The following is a 23,970-nucleotide window of genomic DNA, read 5'->3' as shown; positions in this document are numbered from 1 at the left end:
AGCCCCGTGCTCCAACCCTGCTCGCTCAGCCGCCATGGGACGGAGCTTCTCCTTCCTCCTGCTGCTGCTCCTGCTGCCCCCGGGGCCGGGAGCCACCTTCTCGCTCCTGCGGTACCGCTACGACTGCGGGGACTACGGCATGCAGCTGCTGGCGTACCCCACGCGCGGCCGCACCGTCCGCTTCAAAGTCATGGGTGAGTGAGCTGGCGTGAGCCCCCCCCCAGTTCCCCTCGGGGTGTGCATGTGTGTGCCAGATTGCCCCGGTTTTACCCCAAAACCTGAGTTGTCCCGGGGTGCTGGTGCCCCGACGGGATGAGCCTGATGGCTTGAATGGGGTTTTTGGTGTGGGGCCGTGCTGCCCGGGAGGGTGTCTGTGCGCCCGCCTCCCCGGGGAGCATCACAGCACCCGGTTGTGCCACCTCACCCCCCCCATCCCGTGCCCACGGTGTCCCCGCAGACGAGTTCGGCACCCGCTTTGACGTGGCCAACTGCTCCATCTGCCTCCACTGGCTCAACACCGGGGCGGACGGCGCCGTCATCTTCTCCTCCGGCTACGATGGCTGCCACGTCCTGGTGAAGGTGAGGGTCCCGTCCCACCCGCGGTCCCTTCCCGGTGCCGGTGGGCCGGGGGGGTGGTGGTGGTGGTGACTGTCCCTCCCTCCCCGCCACAGGATGACCGCTACGTCCTGAGGGTGCAGCTGGAGGAGACGCTGCTCAGCGGGGTCCTGGCCGCCTCCTACGAAGTCAACATGACCTGTCCGCAGTCGAGCGACTACGAGACCCTCACGGACGGCAACGCGCACGCTGAGCACCGGGGCGACGGTGTCCGCCAGACCCAGGCTAACGTCCTCGTCCCCCTGTCCCAGCCTGGGCTCCTGCACCACGTGTCCCAGTCCTCCCTCACCCTCTCGGGACCCCAGCTCTCTCCCCAAGCCCACTCGGAGCAGGTTCACCCCGTGGCTCAGACCCAGCCGGTCCTGGTGCACCAACCCCAACCCAGCCTGGTTCGCCCGGGGCTTCAACCCCAACCTGGCCAGGCTCGCCCGGGGCTTCAGCCCCAGCCAGGCATCGTTCGCCCCATCGCCCAACCCCAGCGGGGCTTAATACGCCCGGGCGTGCAGCCCCCAGCCCAACTGGGGCTGCTGCGCCCAGGAGCTCAAACCCAACCGGGGCTTCTTCGTCCGGGGCTTCAGACCCAAAACCAGCCTGGGCTGGTGCACCCCGGAGCTCAAACCCAACCGGGGCTTCTTCGTCCGGGGGTTCAGACCCAAAACCAGCCTGGGCTGGTGCACCCTGGAGCTCAAATCCAACCGGGGCTTCTTCGTCCGGGGGTTCAGACCCAAAACCAGCCTGGGCTGGTGCACCCCGGAGCTCAAACCCAACCGGGGCATCTTCGCCCAGGGCTTGTGCCCCAAAACCAGCCTGGGCTGGTGCACCCCGGTGTCCAGTCTGGCTTAACGCATGCTGGTGCTCAAACTCAAGCGGGCTTCGTACGGCCGGGAGCTCAGCCCCAAAGCCAGCCGGGCTTAGCTCGCCCCAACCTTCAGACCCACTCCCAGGCTGGTCTCCTCCGCCCTGGGCTCCAGAACCAAGCTGGGCTGGTTCACCCCGGCTCCCAGTCCCAGTCCCAGTCCCAGCCAAGCCTGATGCGCCCGGCTCTCCAGAGCCAAGCCGGGCTGGTACACTCCGGCCATCACCGACCGGGTCTCGTGCACCCAGGAGTCCAGTCCCGACCGGGTTTGGTACGTCCTGGGCTTCAAGCTCAGCCCCAGCTGGGTCTGGTGCACCCAGGACTGCAGCCCCAAGCCCAGCCTGGCTTGCTGCGTCCTGGGCTTCAGTCCCAGCCCAGCCTGCTGCAATCCACGGCTCTCTTCTACTCCTCGGCAGGGGCAGGTAAACCAACGCGGTGGGATGGAGGGGCGAGGCCGGGGTTGGGTCCTCCCTGGTCCCCAGAGCGGCGGGTGACAGCGGCGAGGGGATGCTGGGGTGGGCAGGGCAGGGGGATGCTCAGGGCGATGCTCAGGGGGGGATGCTCAGGGCAGCATCCCCTTTCTGCCGCCCCAGGCACCCAGCTGACGCGGGAGCAGTGCCAGGTGGCGGCGGGGAGGATGCCCTGCGTGGCCCCGCAGGGTCGGGAGGCGTGCAAGCAGGCGGGCTGCTGCTACGATGACATGGACCGCGTCACGCCCTGCTATTACGGCAACACGGGTAGGACGCTCATCCCCGGGGACGCCTCGGCCAGCACCCGCCGGGGCGGAGAAGGGGAGCCGCAGGTCCCCGTTGCTCAGGCTGATGGAGTCGCTCCCTCGTGCCGCAGCCACCGTGCAGTGCCTGCTGGACGGGCATTTTGTGGTGGTGGTGCCGCGAGGCCACAGCACCCAGCCCTACAACCTGGACAGCGTGCGCCTCGCCAGCACCCAAGCCGGCTGCGAGCCCATCAGGGTGACGGAGACCTTCGTGATGTTCCACTTCCCCGTCACGCAGTGCGGCACCACTGTCCAGGTAGGGATGTGACCCCCCCCCCCACCTCCCCGAGACCCCCTCCCCAGCTGCTCAGAGCACGGGTGAGGACCCTGACCCCGCGTGCGTGTCCGCCCCAGGTGATCGAGGACCGGCTGGTCTATGAGAACCAGCTGATCTCCACCATTGACGTCCAGGGGTCCCCCCGCGGCTCCATCACGCGGGACAGCGTCTACATGTAAGGGGAGGGTGGGCGAAGCCGGGCAGAGAGCTGGGCCCCCCCTCAGCAAAACCCATCCTGCTCCCCCCTCTGCCTGCAGCACCCCGTCTCCCTGCTCCCACCGGTGCTCCGTGCCGGGACCGGGGACCCCTACAAGCACCCCAGGGGTGCTCACCCCTCCTTGGGCTGGGGGAGCAGGGGGGGATGTCCATGGCAGCCCCACGGCTCACCCCGCTCCGCTCCCTGCAGCCTCCAAGCTCGCTGCATCTACAACGCCAGCGACCTCCTGCCGCTCCGCATGGAGGTGGCCGTACCCCCCACAGCCACCCCCCTGGCCGTGCCGGGGCCGCTCGGGCTCCAGCTGCGCATCGCCACCGGTGAGCAGCCCACCCGCCGTCTCCCTCCCCACCGTCCCCCATTTTCAGCCCGCTCAGCTCCTCGCCCTTTCCCGCAGACAACAGTTACAGCTCCTACCACCCTGACGGCGACTACCCCTTGGTGAGGGTGCTGCGGGACCCCATCTACGTGGAGGTTCGCCTCCTGCAGAAGACGGACCCCAACCTGGTGCTGGTCCTGCACCACTGCTGGGCGTCCCCCAGCACCGACGCCGCGGCCGAGCCCCAGTGGCCCATCCTGGTGGACGGGTGAGCCGGGGAGGGGGACAGGACACACGCAGGAGGATGGAGAGGGACTGGAGGTGGGGGGCGGTGTCACCCGCATCAACTGAGGGTCCCCCTTTGCACGCCCAGGTGCCCCTTTGTGGGGGACAACTACAGGACGCAGCTCGTGCCCGTGGGACCGGCCTCGCCGCAGCTGCCCTTCCCCAGCCACTACCAGCGCTTCGTCATCTCCACCTTCACCTTCGTGGAGCCCCCCACCATGGCAGTGCTGGAGGGAGAGGTGAGGGGGGGCATCGCTCCAGGGGCTGCTCACGGGCTTCAGAGAGCCCCGGGGGTCCCCTTGAGCCCCCCGATGTTGGCAAGCCCTCATCCCAACACCCCCAAACTCCCCCCCCCCCCCCCAGCTGCCCGTGGTGCCGGCGCAGCGTTGCTGCCCCGTGCTGCCCTGCTCCCCCGTCTCGCTACGGGGAGCCCAGGCTGTTTGGGGTGCCCAGGCATGTGTGTGTGGGGGGGCTCCCTGGGGCACCTTCTCCAGGGACCCCCCAGCACCGCCGGCCTCTGACGCCGTCCCACCCGCGGCTTCCAGGTGTACATCTCCTGCAGCGCTTCCGTGTGCCACCTCGCCCAGCCCGAGCCCTGCCGGCCCTCATGCCAGCTCGGGGTGCCCTCACGTAAGTTGGGGTGCCGCCAGCTCCCCCCTGCCTCCTCGGCCGCGGCGGGGGGAACCTCCGCCTGTCCCGGCTTTCCACGCCAACCCCCTGCCCCTCCCCAGGAGCGCGTCGGTCTCTGGGGGACAAGGGGACAGCTGGAGCCAGGGGCACGGCCACCTCCCAGGGACGCGTCGTCTTCCCCAAGGTCCCCAAGCTGCGGCGAGGCTGAGCGCCAAGGTGCTGGGTGAGTGTCCCTCCGCTCCCGCACTGCCCCTTCGTCCCAGCTCTAACTAACTCTCCTCCTCCTCTTCCTCCTGCGCAGCTCCAGCCAGACACTGCCCGACATCTCTGGGCAAGCTGGAACAATAAAGCAGGGTTTATTGCCGGAGGCTGCGGTGGTGGTTTGTGTGGGGGACAGGAGGGAGGAGGAGGGTCCCCCAGAGCTGGCTGGGGGCTGCGACGTCCCCTGTCCCACCCTGCGCTGTCGGAGCCTCCTGGGTCCTTACCCCAGGGGGGAGAGGGGCTGGCACATAACACTACGGTGAATAGTTCTTTATTTCTTAATGAAACTAGATAACTGCTTACAAAACCTGCAGTCCTCGCCTCCCTCCCTCCACACATCCCCGCCGCAATCCCGGCCACAACCTTCCACCAGCGCCGGGGTTGGAGCCTTTTGTTCCATCAGTTACAATTGCAAAACAGAATCTAAAGCCAGAAAAAGACACAGACGAAACTGGAAAAGAAGAAAACTAAAACAACAAATCCACGAAGCACGGGGAAGGTGACACCCAACTTCCCCTCTGCCAAAAGCTACATCAGGGAAGCCCAGAGAAGTAACGAACCACTTCCCTCCCTCCCTCCTCCCCTCCCTCCCACCCCGACCCCCAGCGATACCCCGACCCCACGTCCGGGGCTACAGGCTGTAAAACTTCAGGCTCCGGTCCATGCCCGTTGAGGCGATGAACTTGGCGTGATGGCCGAAAGCCACCCCTGTGGTGAGGCCGCTGTGCTCTGCGGGAAGGGAAGACGGACCGCGGTTACGGCACGGGCAGAGCCGGTGCCGAGGAACACTCTGCACCCCACAGCTCGCTCCGCAGAGCAGGGAGAGCGTTTCCTCTCCCCCCCCTTTGCCCTCCCACAGCCCCCCACCTGTGAAGTGGAGGATTTCCGTCCACTGCTTGCAGATGTAGATCTGGACGTCCGTCCCGCCCAGGGCAAGGTAGGTGCCGCTCTGGTCGAAGATGAGAGACTTCACCTGCGGAGGGAGGAGGGGATCAGGCCCAGGAAGCTCCAAACAGCCTCTCGGGGTGCTGGGGGGGGCAGTGCCTCCGCATCAGGCTCCTCCAAAGTAGGGGAGCGCAGCCGGGAGCAGGACGAGGATGGTGGGCGCTGCCAGTCAGGCCATCGGGGGGAAAAAAAGGACGGTCACACACCTCAAAGTTATTGTCCAGCTGCAAGGTCTTGAAGTTCTTGAGCTTACGCAAGTCCCAGAGCTTGACAGAGGAATCGTCCGCTGCCGTGGCCAGGTAGTAGCCGTTCTCGGAGAAGGCGATGCTGGTGATGGGGCCCGAGTGCCCTGGGAAATTGGCCACGTTGGTGCGTTCCTGAGGATAAAGCAGTTGGAAATAGGCTGTCGGCGGGGAACCGCAGCTCAGCTCTGTTCATCGGTCTGCTTCAGAGTTAAAACAGGTGAAGAGAGACCGCGTTGCACCCGCAGCACCAAACCGAGCGCCCCCCAACACGTCACCTCCCCCCCATTCCTGCACACTCAGGGCCAGCCCTACCTTCAGATCCCAGATCTTGATTTGCGAGTCCATCGTTCCTGTTCCAAAAATGAGCCCGTCCGGGTGGAACTGGGCACAGGTGAGAGCTGCAGAGAGGCAGGGAGAGATTCAGAGGCTTGGGGAGACCCGACTTTTGTTAGCAGGCACCCCCCTAGAGTTCTTCCAAGCTCCAGGAGCCACGAGGGGCAGAAAAATCCCTTCTCTCCAGGCTCACAACAGCCCCTCCGGGGTGGGAAATATTCTTACCACAGCCAGAGCTCTCGTCCGTCACCTTGGTGAGGACGCGGCCTGTCTGGATATCTGAGAAAGCCCAGTACTGGAAGAGAGGAACAGCGTGTTGGGTCCAGCGGGGTGAGAAGCGGCAGAAGGGGGGGGTCTGTGGCCCGGGGACGGGTCTCACCTGGTCATCAGAAGAGCTGAGGAGGTAGTCGCCTGTCGCGTGGAGGCTCAGCCCCGTGACAGAGCCCTCGTGGGCACGGACAACCTGCACGCACGAGGCATTGGGCACAGACCAGATCCGGATAGTAGCATCGGGAGAAGCTGAGAACACCAAATCCTAGACAGGGACGAGGCAGGAAAGTCAATATCAAAAGACTTTTGATTCTTTGTATGACAGAGCTTCACCAGTCTGCGTGAGGTGGAGACCGCAGAAAAAGGCCAGAAAGGCCGATCTGGGGCAGCCTGGCTGCGAGGGAAGAGGCCGAACACGGGCCTGAGCGCACCTGAGACGGGTGGAAGACGACACTGGTAACCTTCTTGGAGTGCCCCTTGAGCGTCGCCAGGATCTGCTCCGAGCTCTTGTCAAAAACGATGACGTTCTTATCAGCCCCGCCTGAGAAACGAAGCAAGGAACGGTGAGAGACGGGAGTCTGTGGCCAACCAAGCCCAAGTCCACCCATCTTTCCTGGGAACCGCCGTCCTGAGCAGCTTTGCCACAAGGCCAGAGAATCCCTCGCGCCCCTCGTCCCACCTCTGTCCCCCAAAAGGGATCTGCTCCCAGGCAGCCGCGGGCGCTGACACCACGCAGACCCCAGCAAGCAGAGGTGGCTCCCTTACCGGTGAGGATCTTGTTGGTGTCGGAAGGACAGAGGTCCAAGGCAAGGATCCCCGGGATGCTGGCGCTGTGCAGCCCCTGCGCGAGGTAGGAGGACGCCAAATTAATGCCGCGAGCAAGAAAACGCCCCCGGAGGGAACTGAGAAGCCCTTGAGGGAGCCCGGCATGTTTCATTCCAACAGTGAGAGCCTGTGCAACAGCTACTCCAGCACCAGTCCCAGCTGGCACAGCGTCACAACCTTCTCCTTGCTCTGCCCAGCACCGAATCCGTCACTTATCGATGCTACGAAGAGCACGGGAGAAACCCCAACCCCCAGCCGCATGGGGGAGTTTTCAAGCACTCACCACATGCGAGGCGACCTGCCGGTACTTGCTGAGCTCCTCTGGCTTCACCAGCTCCTCCGGAACAGTCTTGCCTCTCTGCAAAAGGAAAATGGCGCAGAGATAAACATCAGCCTCTCTTGGGGAACGTCCCGGCTGCTGCGGTGTCTTTGGAGCGAAACAGGGCCACTTACCTTCTTACGCTCCGTGGTCAGCACCGTAGCTTTGTCTTGGAGCTGCAAAAGGAGAGAAGGGTGGTCAGAGACCGAGCGGGCTCCCATGGTGGGGAGGCCGGAGGAAGCTGCTGCTGAAGGCTGTAGCGGCCAAGCGAAGAGCTCTTACCTTCTGGATGATCTCAGGGGTCATGCCCGCAAGCTCTCCCAGATCCATGGACTCCCCAGCTCCCTGCGCGGGACAGAGAAAGGAGCTGGTTACAGCCAGAGAGGGAACACAGGGGAAACGAGGGGAGGTTGGCAGCGGGAGATCAATAGGAAAAGCGCCGAGATGGGCGGCGGGGACTCACCGCCACGTTTGGTTGGGAGGACGGCACCGTCTGGGGCACGATGAGGCCAGCCTGCGGCTTCAGGGTCGCCAAAGCTGCAGAGGCAGAGGAAGGCCGTGAGTTTATCAGGCGCCCGAAGGGGAAAGGAAACGGGGTCCTACCTGCTGCGGCTCCTCCCCAGCTCCCCCTCCCTGCCGCCCGCAGCCCCCCGCCCCACGTCACCTTCTCTGGCGGCGGTGACCTCCTTGGTGAGCCGAGCGATGACACGGCAAGCGGCGTCGTGCTGGTAGAGCGCGTGGGACAGCTCCTGGCGCGTAGTCTGCAGCTGCTGGCGGAGGGTGAAGCTGTGCAGCATGACGGCATCCTAGCGGGACGAGGCAGAGTCAGGCAGGGAAGCACGTTAAGCCCGGCGCAGGCAGCTGCCGGCGCTCAGCTCCGCTCCCCAGCACTCACCCACTCGTCCTGGAGAGCTTTCAGGATGGCCGGGATGCTCGTGGCAGATGGCGGCTTGGGTCGGATTGGGTGGGCGACTGCCAACGAGACAGCGCAAACGCATCAACCATGACCTTGACGCTCCTGTCGATGCCGCCCCGCTGCCTCTCCACCCCCCCCCGGCAACCCCAAAACCCCCGCTGCTTCCCCTGGGAATACCGGGACAACCCCCCGCCCCGCTCCCCGTTACCTTTGATGTCGATGAGCTGTTCCTCGGAGAGGGGCTGGTTGTTGACGGGGTCGGTACCATTCTCCGCGATGTATTTCTCGATCAACCGCCGCTCGTAGACGTGGTTGGAAACCGGGGAGACGCAGGGGTGCTCGGGCACCTCGTTGGAAACTGCGGCGGGAAGGGAGGGAGGGGAACGGGGGGTAACGGCACCGCTTTGGGCCTGGCGGGCCCTGCCGGCCACCGCCTCCCCGCCGAGCGCCAGGGACCCAACGGCCCGGTAACCCCACGGCCCGGTAACTTCACACACACACGCCCCCCCCCCCCCCCGCCCCGGGGCCTTCTCCGCCGCCTCCGCACTCACTAGAGCAGATGAGGGCCATGGCGGAAGCCGGGCGGCCGCGGCGCTCCTACTTGCGGCCCGCTCCGGTTCCGGTCTGCGGTTTACGGTTCTGGTTGTGGTTCCGGTTCCGGGCGGCGCGCACGGCCGCCGCGACGTATCCAACGGACTCACGCGGGCTCCGCGGCCGCCAACCGGAAACGGAAACGCTCCCGGCATGCACCGGCGGGAGGGAACGGCGCCTCCCGGCATGCCCCGCGCGCCGCCGCGGGACCACGCCCCCCACACCGCTTGGGAGGGGGGCGTGCCGCGTTGTCATAGCGACCGTGTCCCGGCATGCAACGGGCGCGCGCGGTGCCTCCGGACTACAGTTCCCGTCGTGCCCCGCGGCGGCGGGCGGCACGTTAGGTCTGTCCGCGCGCTCCGGCCCGCCCGGCTCCGCAGCGCCCCCAAGCGCCCCGGGGGGGGCCCGGGGGGGGGGATACACCAGGGTGGGGGGAGCGGGATTGGGGGGACCGGGATTGGGGGGGACGGGGGGGGGGCAGGATAGACGGGGGGGGTGTCCCGGGGTTGGGGGCACTCAGGGGGCTGGGGGGCTGGAAGGGGTACATCCCGCCGGGGGGCTGAGGGGGGGTCCCCAGCGAGGCGGGGGGGGGGTCACCCAGGGCACCCGGTGAGCTGGGGGGGGCTGGGAGCAGTGGGGTGCCCGCAGGGTCTCTGGGGGGGGGACAGCGATGGCTGCGGCCTGTCCCGGAGCACCCCGCTCCCTCCTCCAGGGCAGGGGGTGCCAGGGCCCCCCCTCGCCTGGCCCATGCCCTTGGCCATGGCGGGCGTCCCGGTCGGCTGACTCCCGTCCTGCGGGGAGCTGGGGCAGCTCAGCCGGGGAGGGGGCCGGGACTGGGCCCCACAGGCTCCCCTCCCGCTCGAGGGACCCCAAAGGGCGGTGGGGGGGGACGACCCCAGAGATGGTTCTGGGACGGTGCCATCGCTACAGCTTATGGCTGGCGGAGGAGGCCCCGGCACCGAGGGGGGAAGGCGTCAGCTGCTGGGGGGGGGCACTGGGGTCCCGCACTGCTCCCACCCTGCTCCCTCTCTCCCCACAGAGACCCCGGGGCTGGAGGCAGGACCCAAAATGGGGGGCGACGCGGGGCACCGGGCCTTGCTGGCCGTGCTGCTGTGGGTCCCCTTCCTCGCGGCGGCAGCGGGGGACCGGCCGGAGGACGGCCAGGACGGTTTCCAGGGCCGCGCCACCGCCGCCGCCGATGACCTGCTGTCGCGGCTGGGCCGAGCCGCCTGGGAGGCCCTGGAGAGCTGGGTGGGCCCCCAGCCCCTGCGCCTGGTGGTGGAGGTGAGGTCCCAGTCCTGCGGCGCACGAGGAAGCTGTTCCCTGGTGTCCCCTCCTGCCCCGCAGGGCAGGGACATGGGGTGCTGCGTCCCCCCCCAGTCCTTTTTCTGCGCGGTTCCCCCCCCCCGCCTCTGGCACGGCTGCCCCCCCAGCCCCATCTCTCTCCGCAGAGCCTCGCCGCCACCCTCTGGGTCGTGTCCTCAGGGATCTCGGCGGCCTTGACCACGCTCTGCAGGATCCTGGGGGATCTCCTGGCCGTGTCCGGCGTCAGCGGTGAGCCGGGGGGCCGGGAAACGGCAGCCGGCGGGGTGGGAAGCAGCTCAGCCGCGGGACGGGTTTGGCACCCGATGCCAACGCCGTGGCCGTGCCGTCAGTGACACCCGCCTCCCTCCCAGGGGACCGGTTGGTGCGTGCGGCGGCGCTGGGTCCCCGCGAGGTGCAACGGGTGCTGCTGTGGGGGCTGGTGGCCCTGGTGGGCTCCTGGCTACTGTCACGGCTACGGGGGCTGCTGCTGCCCGCGCTCCACTGGGTGAAACTCTGCTGCTTCCTGGGTGCCTTCCTCCACGTCGCGGCCTCCCAGGAGAGCCCCACGGTGCAGGCGGGGATGCTGCTGGGGCTGTGGGTGCTCTACGCCCTCCTGGGGCGCCTGGCGGGGCCCCCCAGCCCCATCACCCAGCTGGATACCGCCGTGCGCAGCCTGGAGTGGAAGGTGGAAGAACTGCGACGACGGCAAAAGTGGGGGGGCCCCCGTAACCGGGAGGAGTGAGCCCCCCCACACCCCCAACGGTGGACAGCCCGTCCCGCTGCACTGGCCCCAGCGCACCCCGTTGGCTTGGCTCCGTACCCCCAAGCATGCGCCTTCCCCCGCTGAGCCCGCACGGCCCTTCCTCTGCCCCCCAATGCTTCCCCACTTCTCCCTGGGGGCTTTGCTCCCGTTAGCCCCCCGTCCCAGGGGTGGACACCAGCCCAGGAGCCCCCCCCGTCCCGCTGGGGGCACAGAGGAAGGGCCCCCCCCCTCAGTGCGGCACCCCCAAAACTGGGGTCCCGCTCCCTGCGCACACGCCACAGTGCCTTCGCACGAGCCAAGAGTGCCTTCCCCCGGGGAGGGGGCGGGGGTCCTCCTATGGCCCTGGAGGCCCCCCTGTGCCCCCCCGAACCCCAAATCCAGGCCCGCCACGGAGGGGAGGACAGGACAGCACCCTGATCCCCACTCGCCCGGCCTGGCGGCGGTTGTGCCGGCTCTGCCAGCGGCTGGGCACACGGTGGGGAACCCGCTCCCTGCCCGGGGCGCCTCCCCAGCCCAAAACGGGGGCTCTGCTTGCACGGGGGGGGGTCACAGCCCCCCTCGGGGCCGGCAGCCGGGCCCTGCGCTCTTGGTCCTTGGATTTTAAGCTGCTTTTTAAATGGTTTTGATAAGTGTTTCTGAATAAACGTGGTTTCATCCCGGCCTGGCTCAGCTGTTCTCCCCACGGCGAAGGGGCACAGCGAGCAGCAAGCGTGGGGGCTCCCCTTGGGGGGTCCCTGCCCCCCCCCATTCAGGTTGGACAGACCTGGGGGAGCGAGTGGCTCGTTTGCGGGGTGCGAGGCGGGTGCTGTGCGTGTCCCTCTCCCTCTGTTTGCCGAGGAGAAGGAGGAGGGGGGTTTATCCATGCCGGGATCCGGCCCTTCTCCGTCCCCATGTCCCCATCGCCCTCCGGCCGTCCCTGCTGCCTTGCGCTGGCTGCTGTGCCCCCGGCCACGGCCGGCCTCCGCTCCCTCCCGTGTCCCCAGTCCCTCCCAGTGCCCTCCAGTGGGGGTGGCACAGGGGAGGATGGACACCAGTGGGGGTGAGAACCCCCTCCCTGCTCCGGGGGTGTCTCCACATGGCCCGTGGTGTGTCCTGGAGTGGGGATGGAGATGGGGAGCAGGGATGGGGAGCGGGATAGGGATGGGGATGGGGTGGGATGGGGAGTGGAATGGGAAGGGGGAGTGGGCATGGGGATGGGGAACAGGGATGAGGAGTAGGGATGGGGAACAGGGATGAGGAGTAGGGATGGGGAACAGGGATGAGGATGAGTGGGAATGGGGAGCAGGGATGAGGATGGGGAGCGGGATGGAAATGGGGAGCAGGGATGAAGATGAGGATGGGGATGAGTGGAATGAGGATGGGGATGGGGAGCAGGATGGGGACAGGGAGTGGGCTGGGAAGGGGGAGTGGGCATGGGGATGGGGAGTGGGGTACGGGAATGAGGATGAGTAGGGATGGGGAGCAGGAATGGGGAGCAAGGATGAGGATGAGGAGCGGGATGGGGAGTGGGATGAGGATGGGAAGCAGGATGGGAATGGGGAGTGAGGATGAGGATAGGGAGCAGGGATGAGGATGAGGATGAGGATGAGGATGAGGATGGGGATGAGGATGGGGATGGGGATGGGGACGGAGCGGTGCACGGCGCTGCGCAGGGCGGTCAGGGCCGGTGTTTAGGACCCGGCGGGACGAGGCGGCGCCGGTGCCGGTCCCGCCCCGGCCCCATTGTCTGGGCGCGGAGGCGGAGGGACGGGAACGGCGGCGCCGCTCGCACGGACGCGCCGCGGAGCCCTCCCGGCCATGGCCCCCGCACCGGCACCGGGGAGCCGGCTGGCGCTGCTGGCCGCCGCCCTGCTCTGCGCCTCAGGTGAGTGCGGCGGGGCACCGGCACCGGCACCGGGCAGCGCCGGCAGCCCCGAGCCGGGATCCGCACCCGATCGCGGGGGATCCCCGCCACCCCGCGTGGGATCCGCTCCCGCCGGGATCCCGCCATCCGGGGCGACCTGCCTCCCCGCATTCGGGATCGCCGGGATCCGCTCCCCTCCGCTCCCCCCCCCGCCCCCGCGATCCCCACGGGAGCCGCTCGCCCTCCACCGCCTGGGATCCCCCGCGACCCGGAGGGGATCCCCCCAGGAACGCGGGAGCCGCTGTGATCTCAGCGGGAATCCCCTCCCCATCCACACGGGATCCCGCTTCCCACGGGAACCCGCGATCCGCCTCGGTCCTCTCCTTCCCCCCCCCCCGGATCCCCCGCGATCTGCCCGGGGAGCTGCCCCCTCCCATGCCACGGGGGATCGAGTGGGATCTGTCTCCCGTGGGTAAGCTCTGCCCGGGCATCCTGGTGGGATCTGTTCCGTGCCCACGGGGATCCCTGTGATCCGGGTGCCCCGACCCTGGATCCCCCCACCCTGCGGGACCCAGCACCGCGTCCCTCTCCCCACGCCGCTGGCAAAGCCGGGCAGCCTGACGAGCGCCACTTCGTTAGCAGGGAGCAGGCAGGCCTCGGGGACCCCCAGCGCTGACCCTGGCACTAGTGGGGTGCCACGCCACCCTCCAGCACCCGCTCGCGGGGGACACGGCGGGCTGTGACGGTGCAGCATCACAAAAGGGGACACGGGGTGACCCTGTCTCCGAGGGGGGTGGGACGGCGGGGGGGGGGGGGAGGCTGTGCGGTGCCGAAGCCGGATTTCTTCTCGTGGCGCCAAGCTGGAGGCTCAGACGTGGAGGTGGGCGCAGAGACCCCCGCTCGCCGCCCCAGAGCAGCCCTTTCCCTCCACGGCCCCCGAGGCCGGTGACACGGCCCCTGTCCTTGCAGCGAGGGGCGACGGGGACCCCCCCGACCCCGTGTACCTACCGGCGGACCTGGAAGTGCTTGGCGTGCCCGAGTACTACCGGCTGCAGCGGGCAGACCAGGACCTGCCCGCCAACGCCTCCCTGCACGCCCGCACCGAGACCTACCTGCTGCTGCGGCACGGCTCTGCCGCGCAGCCCCTCGTCCAGGCCACCTACCCGCCCTTCAGCACCCGGCAGGTAAAATGGCCCCCGCCGCCCCCGCCGCCCCGGGGCAGCCTGTTTCCCCGCTACCCGTCCCTGTCTCTTTGCAGGAGGTGCCCACGGAGAGCCCCCCGGGGAGGGACGGCTCGGCAGCCTGGGCCATCCGTGCCGTCTCCCTCGAGAGTGCCGTGTCCCCGGCCGAGCCCTTCGCCCGCGTCCTCTTCCACCTGCAGGGTCCCGACTGGCTGCCTGGGCAGCGGGACCACCCCGGGGAGCGGGACCACCCCGGGGAGCGGGACCTACCCTGCGTCACCCTCCACGCACACCACCGGGGCCGGGTGGCCCGCGGGACCTGCCGCCTGCAGGTCAGTGCCACCCACCGGCACCGGAGCTCTCCCCCAGGGCCCCCCACCCCCTGCTCAGCACCCCCCCTGAGCTGGGGTGCCGCCGCTCTCCCCCCCCTCCAGGCACCCCTGGGCGTCTGCGTGGTGGAGCTGGAGATTCCCCCGCGCTGGTTCTCCCCAGCCCCGCGTAGCCGCCGCCGGGCAGCCGAGCCCCCCGGGCGCCCCGAGCCCCCCGAGCTGGCTGAGCTGCACTACGGCGTGGCGGGGCCGGGGGAGTGCGGCCGTGCCGGGGGCCGGGAGCGGAGCCGCGTCGGGGAGGCACCGTGGTACCTGGGCGCGCTGGAGCTGCGGGCGGCCGAGCCGGCACGGCGGCAGGAGGTACGGCTGGACGACAAGGTGCTGCTACGCGTGCCGGACGCCACGCTGCGCCCGGGGCAGCGCTTCACCGCCACCGTCACCCTGCGGCACAACTTCACCGCCGACCAGCTGACGCTCCGGTGAGACCCCCCCCCCGCCCAGGTGGGCGAGAGACCCCCGTGGAGAGTGGTGGGTGTTGGGGGGGGGGAACATTGCGTGACGGGGGATCTGCTGGCAGGATCAAGGCGAAGAAGGGGCTGCAGGTGGTGGCCGCCCGCCCCGGGTCCCCCACGGCCTGGACCGCCCAGCTGGAGCGCACCCGGGGCCCCAAGCACTCCACGGCTGTGGTGACATGCCGGCGGAGCGGGGATGCCCGCGGCGCCTGGAGGTAGGGACCCCCGGTACGGGAGGGGGCTTCTGCATGGGGGACCAGTGCAGCCCAGTAGTGCCCAGTCAGAGCAATGGGGACCTGCGCGTGACTCTGCCCCCATCCCAGTAAGACCCAGTCGGAGCAGTGGGACCTGTGCATTGCGCCGCTCCCATCCCAGTATGGCCCAGGGGGATCTGTGTGTTGCACTGTTCCCATCCCAGTATGGCCCGGGGGGATCTGTGCGTTGCAGTGCTCCCATCCCAGTAAGGCCCAGTCAGAGCAAGGGAACCTGTGTTTTGCACCGCTCCCATCCCAGTATGGCCCAGTGGGGGGGCTGGGGGGGCACGGGGCAGCCCCGACCCCCGTGCGGTGGGCGCAGGGTGGCCGACTCCGCCGCGTTCCTGCACCTGGACCTGGCGGTGGAGAACGGGACGGGGGGGCTGGCGCCGGCGCGGCCCCTCACCTGGCAGGTGGAGTACCCCGGCCAGGACCCCGAGGCCCAGAAGGACAAACTGGTGTGGGAGATCCAGGTGTCGGAGCGGGATGTCCGTGCCCTCGTCCCCCTGGTGCAGGTGGGTGCCCCCCACCCTGGCTCACTCCCCCCCCCCCCCTCGCCTCCGCTCCCCGGCCCCGTGGGGTCACGCGCTCAGCCCCGCTCTGCCCCGCAGGAGCTGGAGATTCTGAATACGGCCCCGCTGACGGGGGTCCCCCGCGCCGTGCCGGTGAAGCTGGTGGCGGTGGAAGCGGGGGGCGGCGTGGCCGAGCTCACCGAGCCGCCGGGCTGCGAGTCGGCCGACAAGCAGGTGCTGCAGGTGAGCGGGGCTCTCGGCGTCCCCCCGGCGTCCCCCACCACCAACCCGGCCCGGGGAGGGGGGGGTGCTGCCCGCTCCCCCCGCTCCTCTGCGTGCCCCCCACCCAGGTCTCGGATGCCTGTGATGTGGTGTTCGTGGGGGGCAAGGAGAGCCGGGGGGCACGGGGGGCGCGGGTGGACTTCTGGTCCCGACGCCTGCACGCCTCGCTGCGCTTCACCGTCTGGGCACCGCTGCTGCCCCTGCGCGTCCAGCTGGGCGACACCGCGCTGGAGCAAGTGCGGGGTTGGCGTCTGCCCGGCGGCCCCGAGAGGTGAGCCCGGTGCCCGGGGAAGGGGGGTGTCCCCGCCACTGCCCCCCGCCACTGCCCCCCGCCACTGCAGGAGGGAGCCGGGAGTGGGAGGGGGTGCTGAGCCCCGGCGCGCTTGTGACATGTACCCCTGCCCTGCTGAGCTCTGTGGCACTCGTGACATGTGTCCCTGCCTATTGAGCCCCACGGTGCTTGGGGCATGCACCCTTGCCCCACCGAACCCCATGGCACCCATGAGATGCACCCCCGCCGTGCCGAGCCCCCCGCGCGCTCGTGACACGTCCCCCCGTGGCACACACCTCGGCAGCCCCACTGAGCCCCACAGGGCCGGTGCCACCGGTGTGTCCCCCCACCCTCAGCGCCCCGGCGGAGGTGGAGGAGCCTGGGGAGGATGCCGAGCGGCGGGCGCGGGGCTGCCGGCCCCAGTACCAGCGGACGGCGGTGAGGGTCCTGGCACACTTCGTGGCCCACCCGCTCGACGGTGGCCGTCACCTCGCCTACCTGCCCGGCCCCGACTGGCTCCTGGATGTCACCCACCTGGTAGCCGGCCGGACCCGGGTGCAAGACCCCCGCGTGGCCTCGCTGGAGGGGGGGACCGTGGTGGTCGGCCGGGAGCCTGGGGTCACCTCCGTGGAGGTAGGTTTGGGGGCTCGCCTTTTGGGGAGGATGCGGGGGTTGGAGGGGGGGGTCCTGGGGGCAGAGGGGAGATGGGGGGTGCGGGGGAGTCCTGGGAGGGGGGTGGGGGCTGGAGAGGTGGAGGTAGGAGCCTGGAGGGGTTCTGGGGGCAGGGGGAGGGAGATGGGGGGCTGGAGGGGTCCTGGGGGCAGAGGAGAGCTGGGGGTGCAGGGGCTGGGGAGAGAGAAATGGGGGGCTGGGGGGCCAGGGCAGGGGTGGTAGAGGATGGAGACACAGAGACCGTGAAGTCTGGGGGCTCACAAGGTCCCCCCCGTGCCCTCAGGTCCGCTCCCCGCTCTCGGACTCCATCCTGGGGGAGCAGATGCTGGTGGTGTCGGAGGAGAAGGTGACGGTGACGGAGCTGCGTGCCCGGGTGGTGTCGGGGCTGTCCCTGACGCTGCGGGCAGAGCCGGGCCACCCCGCCGTGGTCACCGCCACCGCCCAGGGGACGGCCACCCTGCGTGCCCCCAAGCAGGTGAGATGGGCAGGGGGCTGATCTTGGGTGCTCGGGGAGGGTGGTGCCGGGGTGGTCCCCAGGTCCCCCGTGTCCCCATGGTGCCATCCCACCCGGCATCCCTGGCAGGAGGCGACGCTGACGGTCTGGCTGTCCTTCTCCGACCGCACGCTGGCCCCGCTGGAGCTCTACGGCTGGCAGGATACGGCGTTGACCGTGACCTCGCTGGACCCCTCCGTGGCCACCGTGGGGGTCTTGCCCGGGGTCCCCGCCGCCCGCCCGTGGGTGGTGGTGGAGGGGCCGGGGCGGGGGGCTCTGCTGCAGCTCAGCCTGCATCCCCCGGACGCCTGTCGCCGAGGCCGGCACCGGGCAGCCGCGCTGGCCACCGGCACCGCCTGGCTCGAGGTGGGGGCCAGCCGGCGCGCCCCCACCCCTGGCAGCCCCTGGCCCCGCGGCGGCCGTCCCCGGCCCAGCTCGCCCTTCCCGCGGGCAGAGGGGGCCATGTCCGGGGAGGCGGTGACGGTGGCCAGCGAGCCGCGGCGGAGGGACCCCGCCGGCGTGGGACCTGCCTCCACCAAGCTGCGGGGGCTGGGGTCTTCCTCAGAGGAGGAGGAGGAGGAGGAAGGCTATGGCCACAACCGCGCCGGCGGGGAGGAAGAAGAGGAGGATGAGATGGTGAAGGCTCCCGAGCGGGTGACCGACCTGGAGATCGGCATGTACGTCCTGCTGGGTGTCTTCTGCCTGGCCATCTTCATCTTCCTCGTCAACTGCATCTTCTTCGTCCTGCGGTACCAGCAGAAGGAGCTGCCGGATGCCGGCGCGGCCCCCTCGGCCCCCCAGCCCCACAACTGGGTCTGGCTGGGCACCGACCAGGAGGAGCTGAGCCGGCAACTGGACCGCCGGCAGCCCGAGCCCCCGGCCCCCGAGGCGGGCACTGAGGCCGGGCGCTGCTGCTGCGGGGTACCCCCGGGCACCGCGCCGGGCTCCGAAACGGGGGGTCCCCCCGGCACCGCGACGCCCGGGTCTCCCCTGCCCCGCAAGGAAGGGGGTACGCCGGGGGGCGGCCGGAGGAAGCGGGTGGAATTCGTCACCTTCGCACCCCCCCGGGTCCCTGAGGAGCCCCCCCAGCCCGCCCCCAACGTCCAGTCCATCCTGGTGGCCAGCGAGGATGACATCCGCTGGGTGTGCGAGGACATGGGGCTGCGGGACCCCGAGGAGCTCAGGAGCTACATGGAAAGGATCCGGGGCAGCTCCTGACCCCGGGGGGCTGCCCCCGGCCCCCCCAGCCCCGGGCAAACCAGTAAGGGACCGACCTCCTCCCCGTGCCGCCCCGGCCTCCTTCCCCTGCCTGCGGCGGGCTGTACCGCCCCTGGGGACCGCTGCCCGTCCTGCCTGGTGGCCCGAGCCCTGCCCCAGCGGGACCACCCAAGGGACCGGCCCCGGATCCCCGCAGAGTGTGTGTGGGGGGGTCTCCACTCAGCTCAGAGCATCCCCCTCCTCGGGGTCCGCAGCAGCCCCCCCCATACACCTCTCAGTGGCGTTGGGGAGGAAGCCGGGGTGTCCTTACTGCTTTGGGTCTCATTGCGACATTGTGTTCATAGTGATGATGATGATGATGAGTCCTGTGATCTGATCCCGGGGAGGGTCCCATGCCCCCCCGCCCCACGGGGAGGAGGGGGGGTGCGCACCCTCTCCCCCTTCACCCCGGCCACGCATCCGTTTTGTACGACTGGCATTTTCTACCCGTACCGCCCTGGGAAGGGGCTGCCACGAGGGGCTGTTATTTATGGAAGATTTTTAATTCTGACGTTGTTACAAAAATAAAATATTTAAAAAAGACAAGCAGTTGTCGTGTGTAACCCCCTTCCTCGCACCGTGGCGTCTGCTCCCACCACCGGGTACCGGCGGGTCGCATCCTGCCACCGTCCCAGGGCAGGGGCAGCAGGGATGGGGGATGACGGAGGCGCGGTGCTGGGGGCACCGCCACGGTGCTGTCGGCAGGGACCAGCTCTGCCAGGCACGGCTGAGCCCGCTGGGCTCGCGGGGACGGACATGTGCCCTTGACGTTGGCTCCACGTGGGGACAAACGTGGGAGCTGGTCACGGGAATGGCTCGGGGGCCGGTCCTGGCCCTGGCCCAGCCAGGGTGACCTTGGGGCAAGGGATCTCCTTCCTCCCCGTCCTGCCATGGGGAAAGGGCTGCCGCCCTCCTCCTCCTCCTCTGCCCGTCCAGCCCCATGCCCAGCACTGGGGCACAGCCCGTCCCTGCCTGGTCCCGGTCCCCCCCTCCATGGCCGGTCCCCGAGCCCCCCAAGCCCCGGCACAGTGTCTCTCCTGCAAGAGCAGCCGCAGGCAACGGGCCAGCAGGTCCCTTTATTCGGGGATGCCGTGGGGATGCCGTGGGGATGTCCACCCCTCCAGCCCTCCCCTAGCCCCCCAAACTCCCCCCGTGATCCCAAGACACCCCCAAATCACGAGAGCCCCCCGCACCCAGCAGGCTGCCCACGCTGGGCTGGCACCCACCCACCCTTCCCCGTCCCTTCCCATGGGGGCTCCAGCCATCCCCGCAGCTCCCCGAAAACCCACGGCACCACAGGGATGGGGTGACAGCCCTGGCTGCCCGGGGTCCATGTCCCTCCTGCCCCGCTGTCCCCAGGGTACCGCGTCAGTCATCCTCCATCCCCGTGCGGAGGGTGGGGGGCACCCGTCCGCGCCATCCGGCTCTGGTAGCGCCTGGAGATCCAGACGAAGAGCAGGCAGGTGATCGACTGGATCCCCGCCAGCAGGAAGAGGTAGTTATCCATGCGGCAGCTGTTGATGCTCCCTGCCAGCGGGAGGGTGGTCAGAGCCGGGGGGGGGGGGGTGTGGGGGGGGTGGGGGTGGTCCTCACGATCCCCCCCCGCCTTCCCCATGCCCCGCACCCCGTCCCCGCTGGCCACAAAGGGAGGTGACACATCGCTCACCGTAGTCCTCCGGGCAGCGCATCCACCCGTGGGTGGGCAGCGAGAGGAGGGTCAGCAGCCCCGACCCCAGCAGCGAGCCCACCCCGGAGATGAAGAAGAAGAGACCCATGACGGCTCCTTTCATGGACTTGGGGGCCTCGGTGTAGGCAAACTCCAGGCCTGCGGGAAAGCGGAGAGAACGTGGGGAAAGGTTTGAACCCTTCGGGGTTCCTCCGACATGCCGCGGGGCCGGGGAGAGGCGGGCAGCGCTCACCGGGGATGCCGGCAAAGAGCTCGCTGATGCCGATGAGCAGGTACTGGGGGACCTGCCACCAGACGGGCAGCGCGGCAGCCAGGTAGCGGTCCTTGCCGATGAGCTGCGGCACCATCTGGTTGCGGCGCACGTACTGCAATCGTTTCCGCTCCAGGATGCCTGCGGGATGCGGGCAGGGGGCTGAGCGCCCACCGAGACCCTGCCCGCGGCAGCATCCCACCCCAGCCCGGGTCCCACCTGCCGCGAGGATGGAGGCGAGGCCGAAGAACATGCCCACGGCCATCCGCTTGAGCGCCGAGGGCAGCAGCCTCCGCCTGGCCAGGAAGGGGTCAATGACGTGGTCCTTCAGGGGTACCAAGGCCAGCAAGACCACCACGTTGGCCAGGAGGAGCCAAGCATCTGGGAACTGCGGGGCAGAAGCGGGTCAAGCCCCAGCCCTCGCCCGCGGTGGGGAGCTCAGCACCTCATGGGACACCCCGGGTGCCACCCCAGCCCGTGCCCATCGGGTCTCACCGTGTAGTCCTGGAGGGTGCTGGCGTGGTCACGGCCGTGCTGGAAGATGCTGGGGATGTGGAGGTGCAGACCCTGCAGGTAATACGTCGACTGCATCTGAAAGGCAGTGGGACGGTGGCTCCACGGGCTCAGCTCCCGGACGGACTCACCGCCACCGGTGGTCCCTGCCCGGTGCAGAGCCCACCCCACACGTCACCTGGAAGTAGACCATCCAGTAAGGGATGAAGGTGAGCATCACGGGCAGGATCCAGGCCAGCACCTGGAAGTTGGCAAGGTCCTCTTCAGGTGAAGGGGCTCCGGGCTGGGCTCCGCTGTTGGGGAGAGGGTCCCTGGCGTCCCACCGGCGAGCGCTCAGCCTGGGGAGAGGGACAGCATGGGAAATGCCAGGGCTGGGAGGGCTCAGCACCCACGCCCCCCCCCCCCGCAGACCCCCACCCTTCTCACCTGGCCCCAGTGCCCCCCAGCCAGGCACAGCCACAGCTCTGCAGGGCCAACTTGATCATGGCAGAGACCTGGCTGCCCGTGGGGGGCTTTGTGACGAAGGTGGGGGTGGCCAGGAGGAAGATGAGGAGGGCCAAGGCCAGACAGGCGACGGGGATGAGGTAGCCGAGCAGAAAGCTGATGTTCTGCTGGACAAAGGCCACCACCAGCAGGGAGAAGACGGCCCCGATGTTGATGCTCCAGTAGAACCAGTTGAAGAAGCGCCGCGTGGCATCACCGCCCCGGTCCCTCACCTGCCGGCACGGAGGGACGGGCCCCGTGGCCGGCTCTCAGCCCCGGCAGCGCCGAACCTCAGCCCTGAACGCAGCACTTCTGCTTCACCCCCCGTCCCCCCCCACCCTCCCGCGTCCCCCCCGTGCCCCATCCCACCCATCACCTCCCAGCTTCCCTCCCTCCTTCCCCCAGCAAGGATATCCCAAGGGTCTCGAAGGGTTTGGAGGTGATCGGTGGGGTGCAACCACATCTCCTCCACCCCACGGGAGACTGTACCCCCCCACCTTGGCTCGGCACCCCACAGGTCCACGGCAGCCGGGCGCGAGGCGAGCACCCGGCCAGGAGGAGCCGGTTGGGAAGGGGCAGAGGGAGAAGGACGCTTACCTGGTCGGCGCCGAAGGAGGTGAGGTTGGCTCTGACGGAGCTGACGCCCAACGCCAAAAGCAAGAGACCGCCGTAGATGGTGGGGGCACAGTACTGCTCGGGGGGCTGCCCCCGGCACGTCCCACCGCCGTACCGAGAGCAGTTTCGGATGGTGTCGGCGAGTCGCTGCCCGCACACCGAGAGACGCCCGTCCAGCGTCGCGGTGACGGGCAGCAGGCACGCCGCCAGCAGGTACAGCGAGAAGCTGAGGACCACGGTGCCGTACTGACCCAGGTAGACGTCGGCCAGCCAGCCGCCGACGGGCGAGAGCAGGTAGGAAGCCCCCAGGAAGAGCAGGCAGGCACAGGATGCCTGGGTGCCCCCCCAGCCGAAGGTGCCGCCGGTGAGGTAGAGCACCAGGTTGGCCGTGACGCCGAAGAAAGCCACCCGCTCCAGACCCTCCACCGCCAGCACGGCCGCGCACGCTGCCCCGCGTCCCTTCAGGGGTGTCCCCCCCAGCAAGGGGCTCCGCTCCCCGCCGTCCCCCGTCTCCCCGGCCATGTCCCGTCCCGGAGCACCGTGACTCTCGGCGTCGGCTGCCAGCGGGCAGCGCGGCCAGGGGGACCCCGTCTCCCACCTCGCTCCCCTCTCTGCCCCCCGTGGCCCCTCTCGCCGGGTGGGCGTTCTCCGCTCCTGTCCCTCCCCATTCCTGCCGAGCAGACGCATCATATGATGGCTCGGAAATGAAAATCCCCGTCAGCCAGCGCGACTTCTCCTTCCTGGGGGCTTTCCCCGTGCTCCCCCCTCGGTCGGGGGCTTTACTCAACCCCCCCCCCACCCCGTCTCCCACCAGCCCAGCTGGGTCCTCGGCACCGAAGCCCCTCACTGAGGTTGGGGTCTCTCCCTGCTATGGGGGTGTCCGAGCCCCACGTGTGCCGGGGGATGTCGTGCGCCCACCAACACCCACCTGAGCCCCCCAGGGACGGCGCGAAGCCGGGCTGAGCCGAGCTCAGGGCTGCCACGCCGGCTGCTCCCCGGCACCCCCAAAATCTCTGACCAGGGAGCACACCCGGGGCGGGGGGGAAAGTTTGTTTTGCAGCCTGATTTCCTAAGGAAACGGGGCTGGGAGGGTGGCGTGTGCCTGTTTGCCTCTCGCACGCTGGTATTTTCCACCGGACTCAGCGGCGAGACAGGCAGCGCAAAGCTCTTAGGTTTCTGTAAGTTTGGGGGGAAAAAAAAAAAAATTAAAAAAAAAAAAATTAGTAGCTGAGAAAGGCAGGAAGTTCAGGGGAGTGAGCCAAAGGGCACGTACCCCCCCCCCCCAGCCCTCCGCACCCCCAAACTCCCACCCAGCCCACGCGAGTTTCAAGCCCCTCCAGCGTCCCCCAGCTCCCCCACGCCTGCGCACCCCCTCCCACCCACACAAGCCCCCGGGGGCTGCCCGGGGCAGGGGCAGAGCCCAAGGGCAGCGTCCCCCAGCCACAGCCCCCGGCATCTCCACGGCCCCCGGCCACCACGAGCCCGACCTGGCAGAGGGACCAGGGTTTTGGTGAACGCCACGATGACCAGCAGCCGGGCAAGGGAGGAGCCGGAGCCCGTGTTTTCGGCTGGGGTTGGGACCCGGCTTGTTCGTGATGCCCACGTCCCTGCTGCCGCCGGCCTCCCTCCTGCCGGGGCTTGGGGGGGGGGAGCCGGGCGGCACGTCTTTGGGGTCACCACGGCTTGTCCCCTGCAGGTTTCTCGTGCCACAGGGTGAAGGACCCTTCCATAAGCAGCGTGGGAAGGCGCCGGCCGTGTCACACCTGCCCGTGACCTCGCAAGCGTCCTCCTGCCCACATCGGCCCTGGAAAATGGGGGGGAGAAGGAGGGAGCCCCACGCTCTGCTCCATCACCCCGTGGGGGTCGCAGAGCTCGGGGGAGTCCGAGTCCCACCGTGTTGCCGGTGACGCTGTCCCACGTCCGTGACATGGTGGCACACCGGGAGCTGCAGCTCGTGGCTCCCGCAAGACCCGCATCTCGTGGGGCGGGGGGGGAGCTGAGCATCACCTGGGATGGGACCACCAGGTCCCCGTGGCTCCCGTCGCCCCAAGGGACGCCGCAGGCGCGTGGTG

General features: G+C 69.2%; 5 protein-coding genes across 6 annotated transcripts; 3 read left to right on the top strand and 2 right to left on the bottom strand.

Annotated features, from left to right (window-relative positions):
* Positions 1 to 4,338, top strand: ZP1 (zona pellucida glycoprotein 1). Of its 2 annotated transcripts, XM_054827951.1 has the most exons (12): positions 1 to 194; positions 458 to 579; positions 672 to 1,893; positions 2,065 to 2,208; positions 2,318 to 2,502; positions 2,601 to 2,698; positions 2,930 to 3,057; positions 3,135 to 3,324; positions 3,430 to 3,580; positions 3,887 to 3,971; positions 4,073 to 4,194; positions 4,273 to 4,338. In XM_054827951.1, the coding sequence occupies exons 1-11, from the start codon at positions 35 to 37 to the stop codon at positions 4,177 to 4,179; spliced, it is 2,592 nt and encodes an 863-aa protein (XP_054683926.1). In that variant the 5' UTR covers positions 1 to 34; the 3' UTR covers positions 4,180 to 4,194; positions 4,273 to 4,338. The 2 variants fall into 2 exon arrangements, with proteins under 2 accessions (XP_054683926.1, XP_054683927.1); XM_054827952.1 differs by having other exon boundaries at positions 4,073 to 4,338.
* A 149-nt stretch (positions 4,339 to 4,487) lies between these two features.
* PRPF19 (pre-mRNA processing factor 19) lies at positions 4,488 to 8,778 on the bottom strand. Its single transcript, XM_054827953.1, has 16 exons — positions 8,637 to 8,778; positions 8,294 to 8,443; positions 8,065 to 8,141; positions 7,834 to 7,975; positions 7,633 to 7,706; positions 7,452 to 7,514; positions 7,304 to 7,345; positions 7,134 to 7,208; positions 6,791 to 6,866; positions 6,457 to 6,566; positions 6,135 to 6,290; positions 5,981 to 6,050; positions 5,735 to 5,820; positions 5,384 to 5,554; positions 5,100 to 5,205; positions 4,488 to 4,961 (listed from the first exon to the last, which is right to left on the bottom strand). Exons 1-16 carry the CDS (start codon positions 8,653 to 8,655, stop codon positions 4,864 to 4,866), a joined length of 1,515 nt encoding a protein of 504 aa, XP_054683928.1. The 5' UTR covers positions 8,656 to 8,778; the 3' UTR covers positions 4,488 to 4,863.
* On the top strand, positions 8,654 to 11,402 carry TMEM109 (transmembrane protein 109). Its single transcript, XM_054826405.1, has 4 exons — positions 8,654 to 9,020; positions 9,716 to 9,960; positions 10,128 to 10,230; positions 10,353 to 11,402. The coding sequence occupies exons 1-4, from the start codon at positions 8,654 to 8,656 to the stop codon at positions 10,721 to 10,723; spliced, it is 1,086 nt and encodes a 361-aa protein (XP_054682380.1). The 3' UTR covers positions 10,724 to 11,402.
* Positions 11,403 to 12,474: 1,072 nt separating this feature from the next.
* On the top strand, positions 12,475 to 19,449 carry TMEM132A (transmembrane protein 132A). Its single transcript, XM_054828615.1, has 11 exons — positions 12,475 to 12,608; positions 13,557 to 13,771; positions 13,846 to 14,100; positions 14,203 to 14,576; positions 14,675 to 14,824; positions 15,186 to 15,378; positions 15,475 to 15,618; positions 15,726 to 15,928; positions 16,285 to 16,561; positions 16,884 to 17,075; positions 17,184 to 19,449. The coding sequence occupies exons 1-11, from the start codon at positions 12,542 to 12,544 to the stop codon at positions 18,309 to 18,311; spliced, it is 3,198 nt and encodes a 1,065-aa protein (XP_054684590.1). The 5' UTR covers positions 12,475 to 12,541; the 3' UTR covers positions 18,312 to 19,449.
* Positions 19,450 to 19,603: 154 nt separating this feature from the next.
* SLC15A3 (solute carrier family 15 member 3) lies at positions 19,604 to 22,495 on the bottom strand. Its single transcript, XM_054827396.1, has 8 exons — positions 21,881 to 22,495; positions 21,227 to 21,516; positions 20,979 to 21,138; positions 20,783 to 20,878; positions 20,507 to 20,675; positions 20,270 to 20,428; positions 20,017 to 20,175; positions 19,604 to 19,877 (listed from the first exon to the last, which is right to left on the bottom strand). The coding sequence occupies exons 1-8, from the start codon at positions 22,418 to 22,420 to the stop codon at positions 19,723 to 19,725; spliced, it is 1,728 nt and encodes a 575-aa protein (XP_054683371.1). The 5' UTR covers positions 22,421 to 22,495; the 3' UTR covers positions 19,604 to 19,722.
* Positions 22,496 to 23,970: the final 1,475 nt, after the last annotated feature.

This window comes from Grus americana, chromosome 5 (genome assembly GCF_028858705.1).
Source record: "Grus americana isolate bGruAme1 chromosome 5, bGruAme1.mat, whole genome shotgun sequence".
NCBI lineage: Eukaryota > Metazoa > Chordata > Aves > Gruiformes > Gruidae > Grus > Grus americana.
The sequence above is the reverse complement of the archived record's forward strand: the minus strand, read 5'-3'. Positions and strand labels throughout refer to the sequence as shown.

Bases quoted from the DNA above. Each gene is read 5' to 3' on its own strand.
- ZP1 (XM_054827951.1), top strand. From the start codon at position 35: ATGGGACGGAGCTTCTCCTTCCTCCTGCTGCTGCTCCTGCTGCCCCCG. The intron at 195-457 runs GTGAGTGAGCTG...GTGTCCCCGCAG, and splicing joins CGTCCGCTTCAAAGTCATGG to ACGAGTTCGGCACCCGCTTT. The intron at 2,209-2,317 runs GTAGGACGCTCA...CTCGTGCCGCAG, and splicing joins CTGCTATTACGGCAACACGG to CCACCGTGCAGTGCCTGCTG.
- TMEM109 (XM_054826405.1), top strand. From the start codon at position 8,654: ATGGCGGAAGCCGGGCGGCCGCGGCGCTCCTACTTGCGGCCCGCTCCG. The intron at 9,021-9,715 runs GTCTGTCCGCGC...CTCTCCCCACAG, and splicing joins GGCGGCGGGCGGCACGTTAG to AGACCCCGGGGCTGGAGGCA. The intron at 9,961-10,127 runs GTGAGGTCCCAG...CTCTCTCCGCAG, and splicing joins CCCTGCGCCTGGTGGTGGAG to AGCCTCGCCGCCACCCTCTG.
- PRPF19 (XM_054827953.1), bottom strand. The intron at 7,209-7,303 runs GTAAGTGGCCCT...TTCCTTTTGCAG, and splicing joins TGACCACGGAGCGTAAGAAG to AGAGGCAAGACTGTTCCGGA. The intron at 6,291-6,456 runs GTGCGCTCAGGC...GTCCCTGTCTAG, and splicing joins TCGTCTTCCACCCGTCTCAG to GATTTGGTGTTCTCAGCTTC.
- TMEM132A (XM_054828615.1), top strand. From the start codon at position 12,542: ATGGCCCCCGCACCGGCACCGGGGAGCCGGCTGGCGCTGCTGGCCGCC. The intron at 14,825-15,185 runs GTAGGGACCCCC...CGGTGGGCGCAG, and splicing joins GATGCCCGCGGCGCCTGGAG to GGTGGCCGACTCCGCCGCGT. The intron at 15,379-15,474 runs GTGGGTGCCCCC...TCTGCCCCGCAG, and splicing joins CCCTCGTCCCCCTGGTGCAG to GAGCTGGAGATTCTGAATAC.
- SLC15A3 (XM_054827396.1), bottom strand. From the start codon at position 22,420: ATGGCCGGGGAGACGGGGGACGGCGGGGAGCGGAGCCCCTTGCTGGGG. The intron at 20,879-20,978 runs GTGACGTGTGGG...ACTGCCTTTCAG, and splicing joins ACTGGATGGTCTACTTCCAG to ATGCAGTCGACGTATTACCT. The intron at 19,878-20,016 runs GTGAGCGATGTG...TCCCGCTGGCAG, and splicing joins GCGCTGCCCGGAGGACTACG to GGAGCATCAACAGCTGCCGC.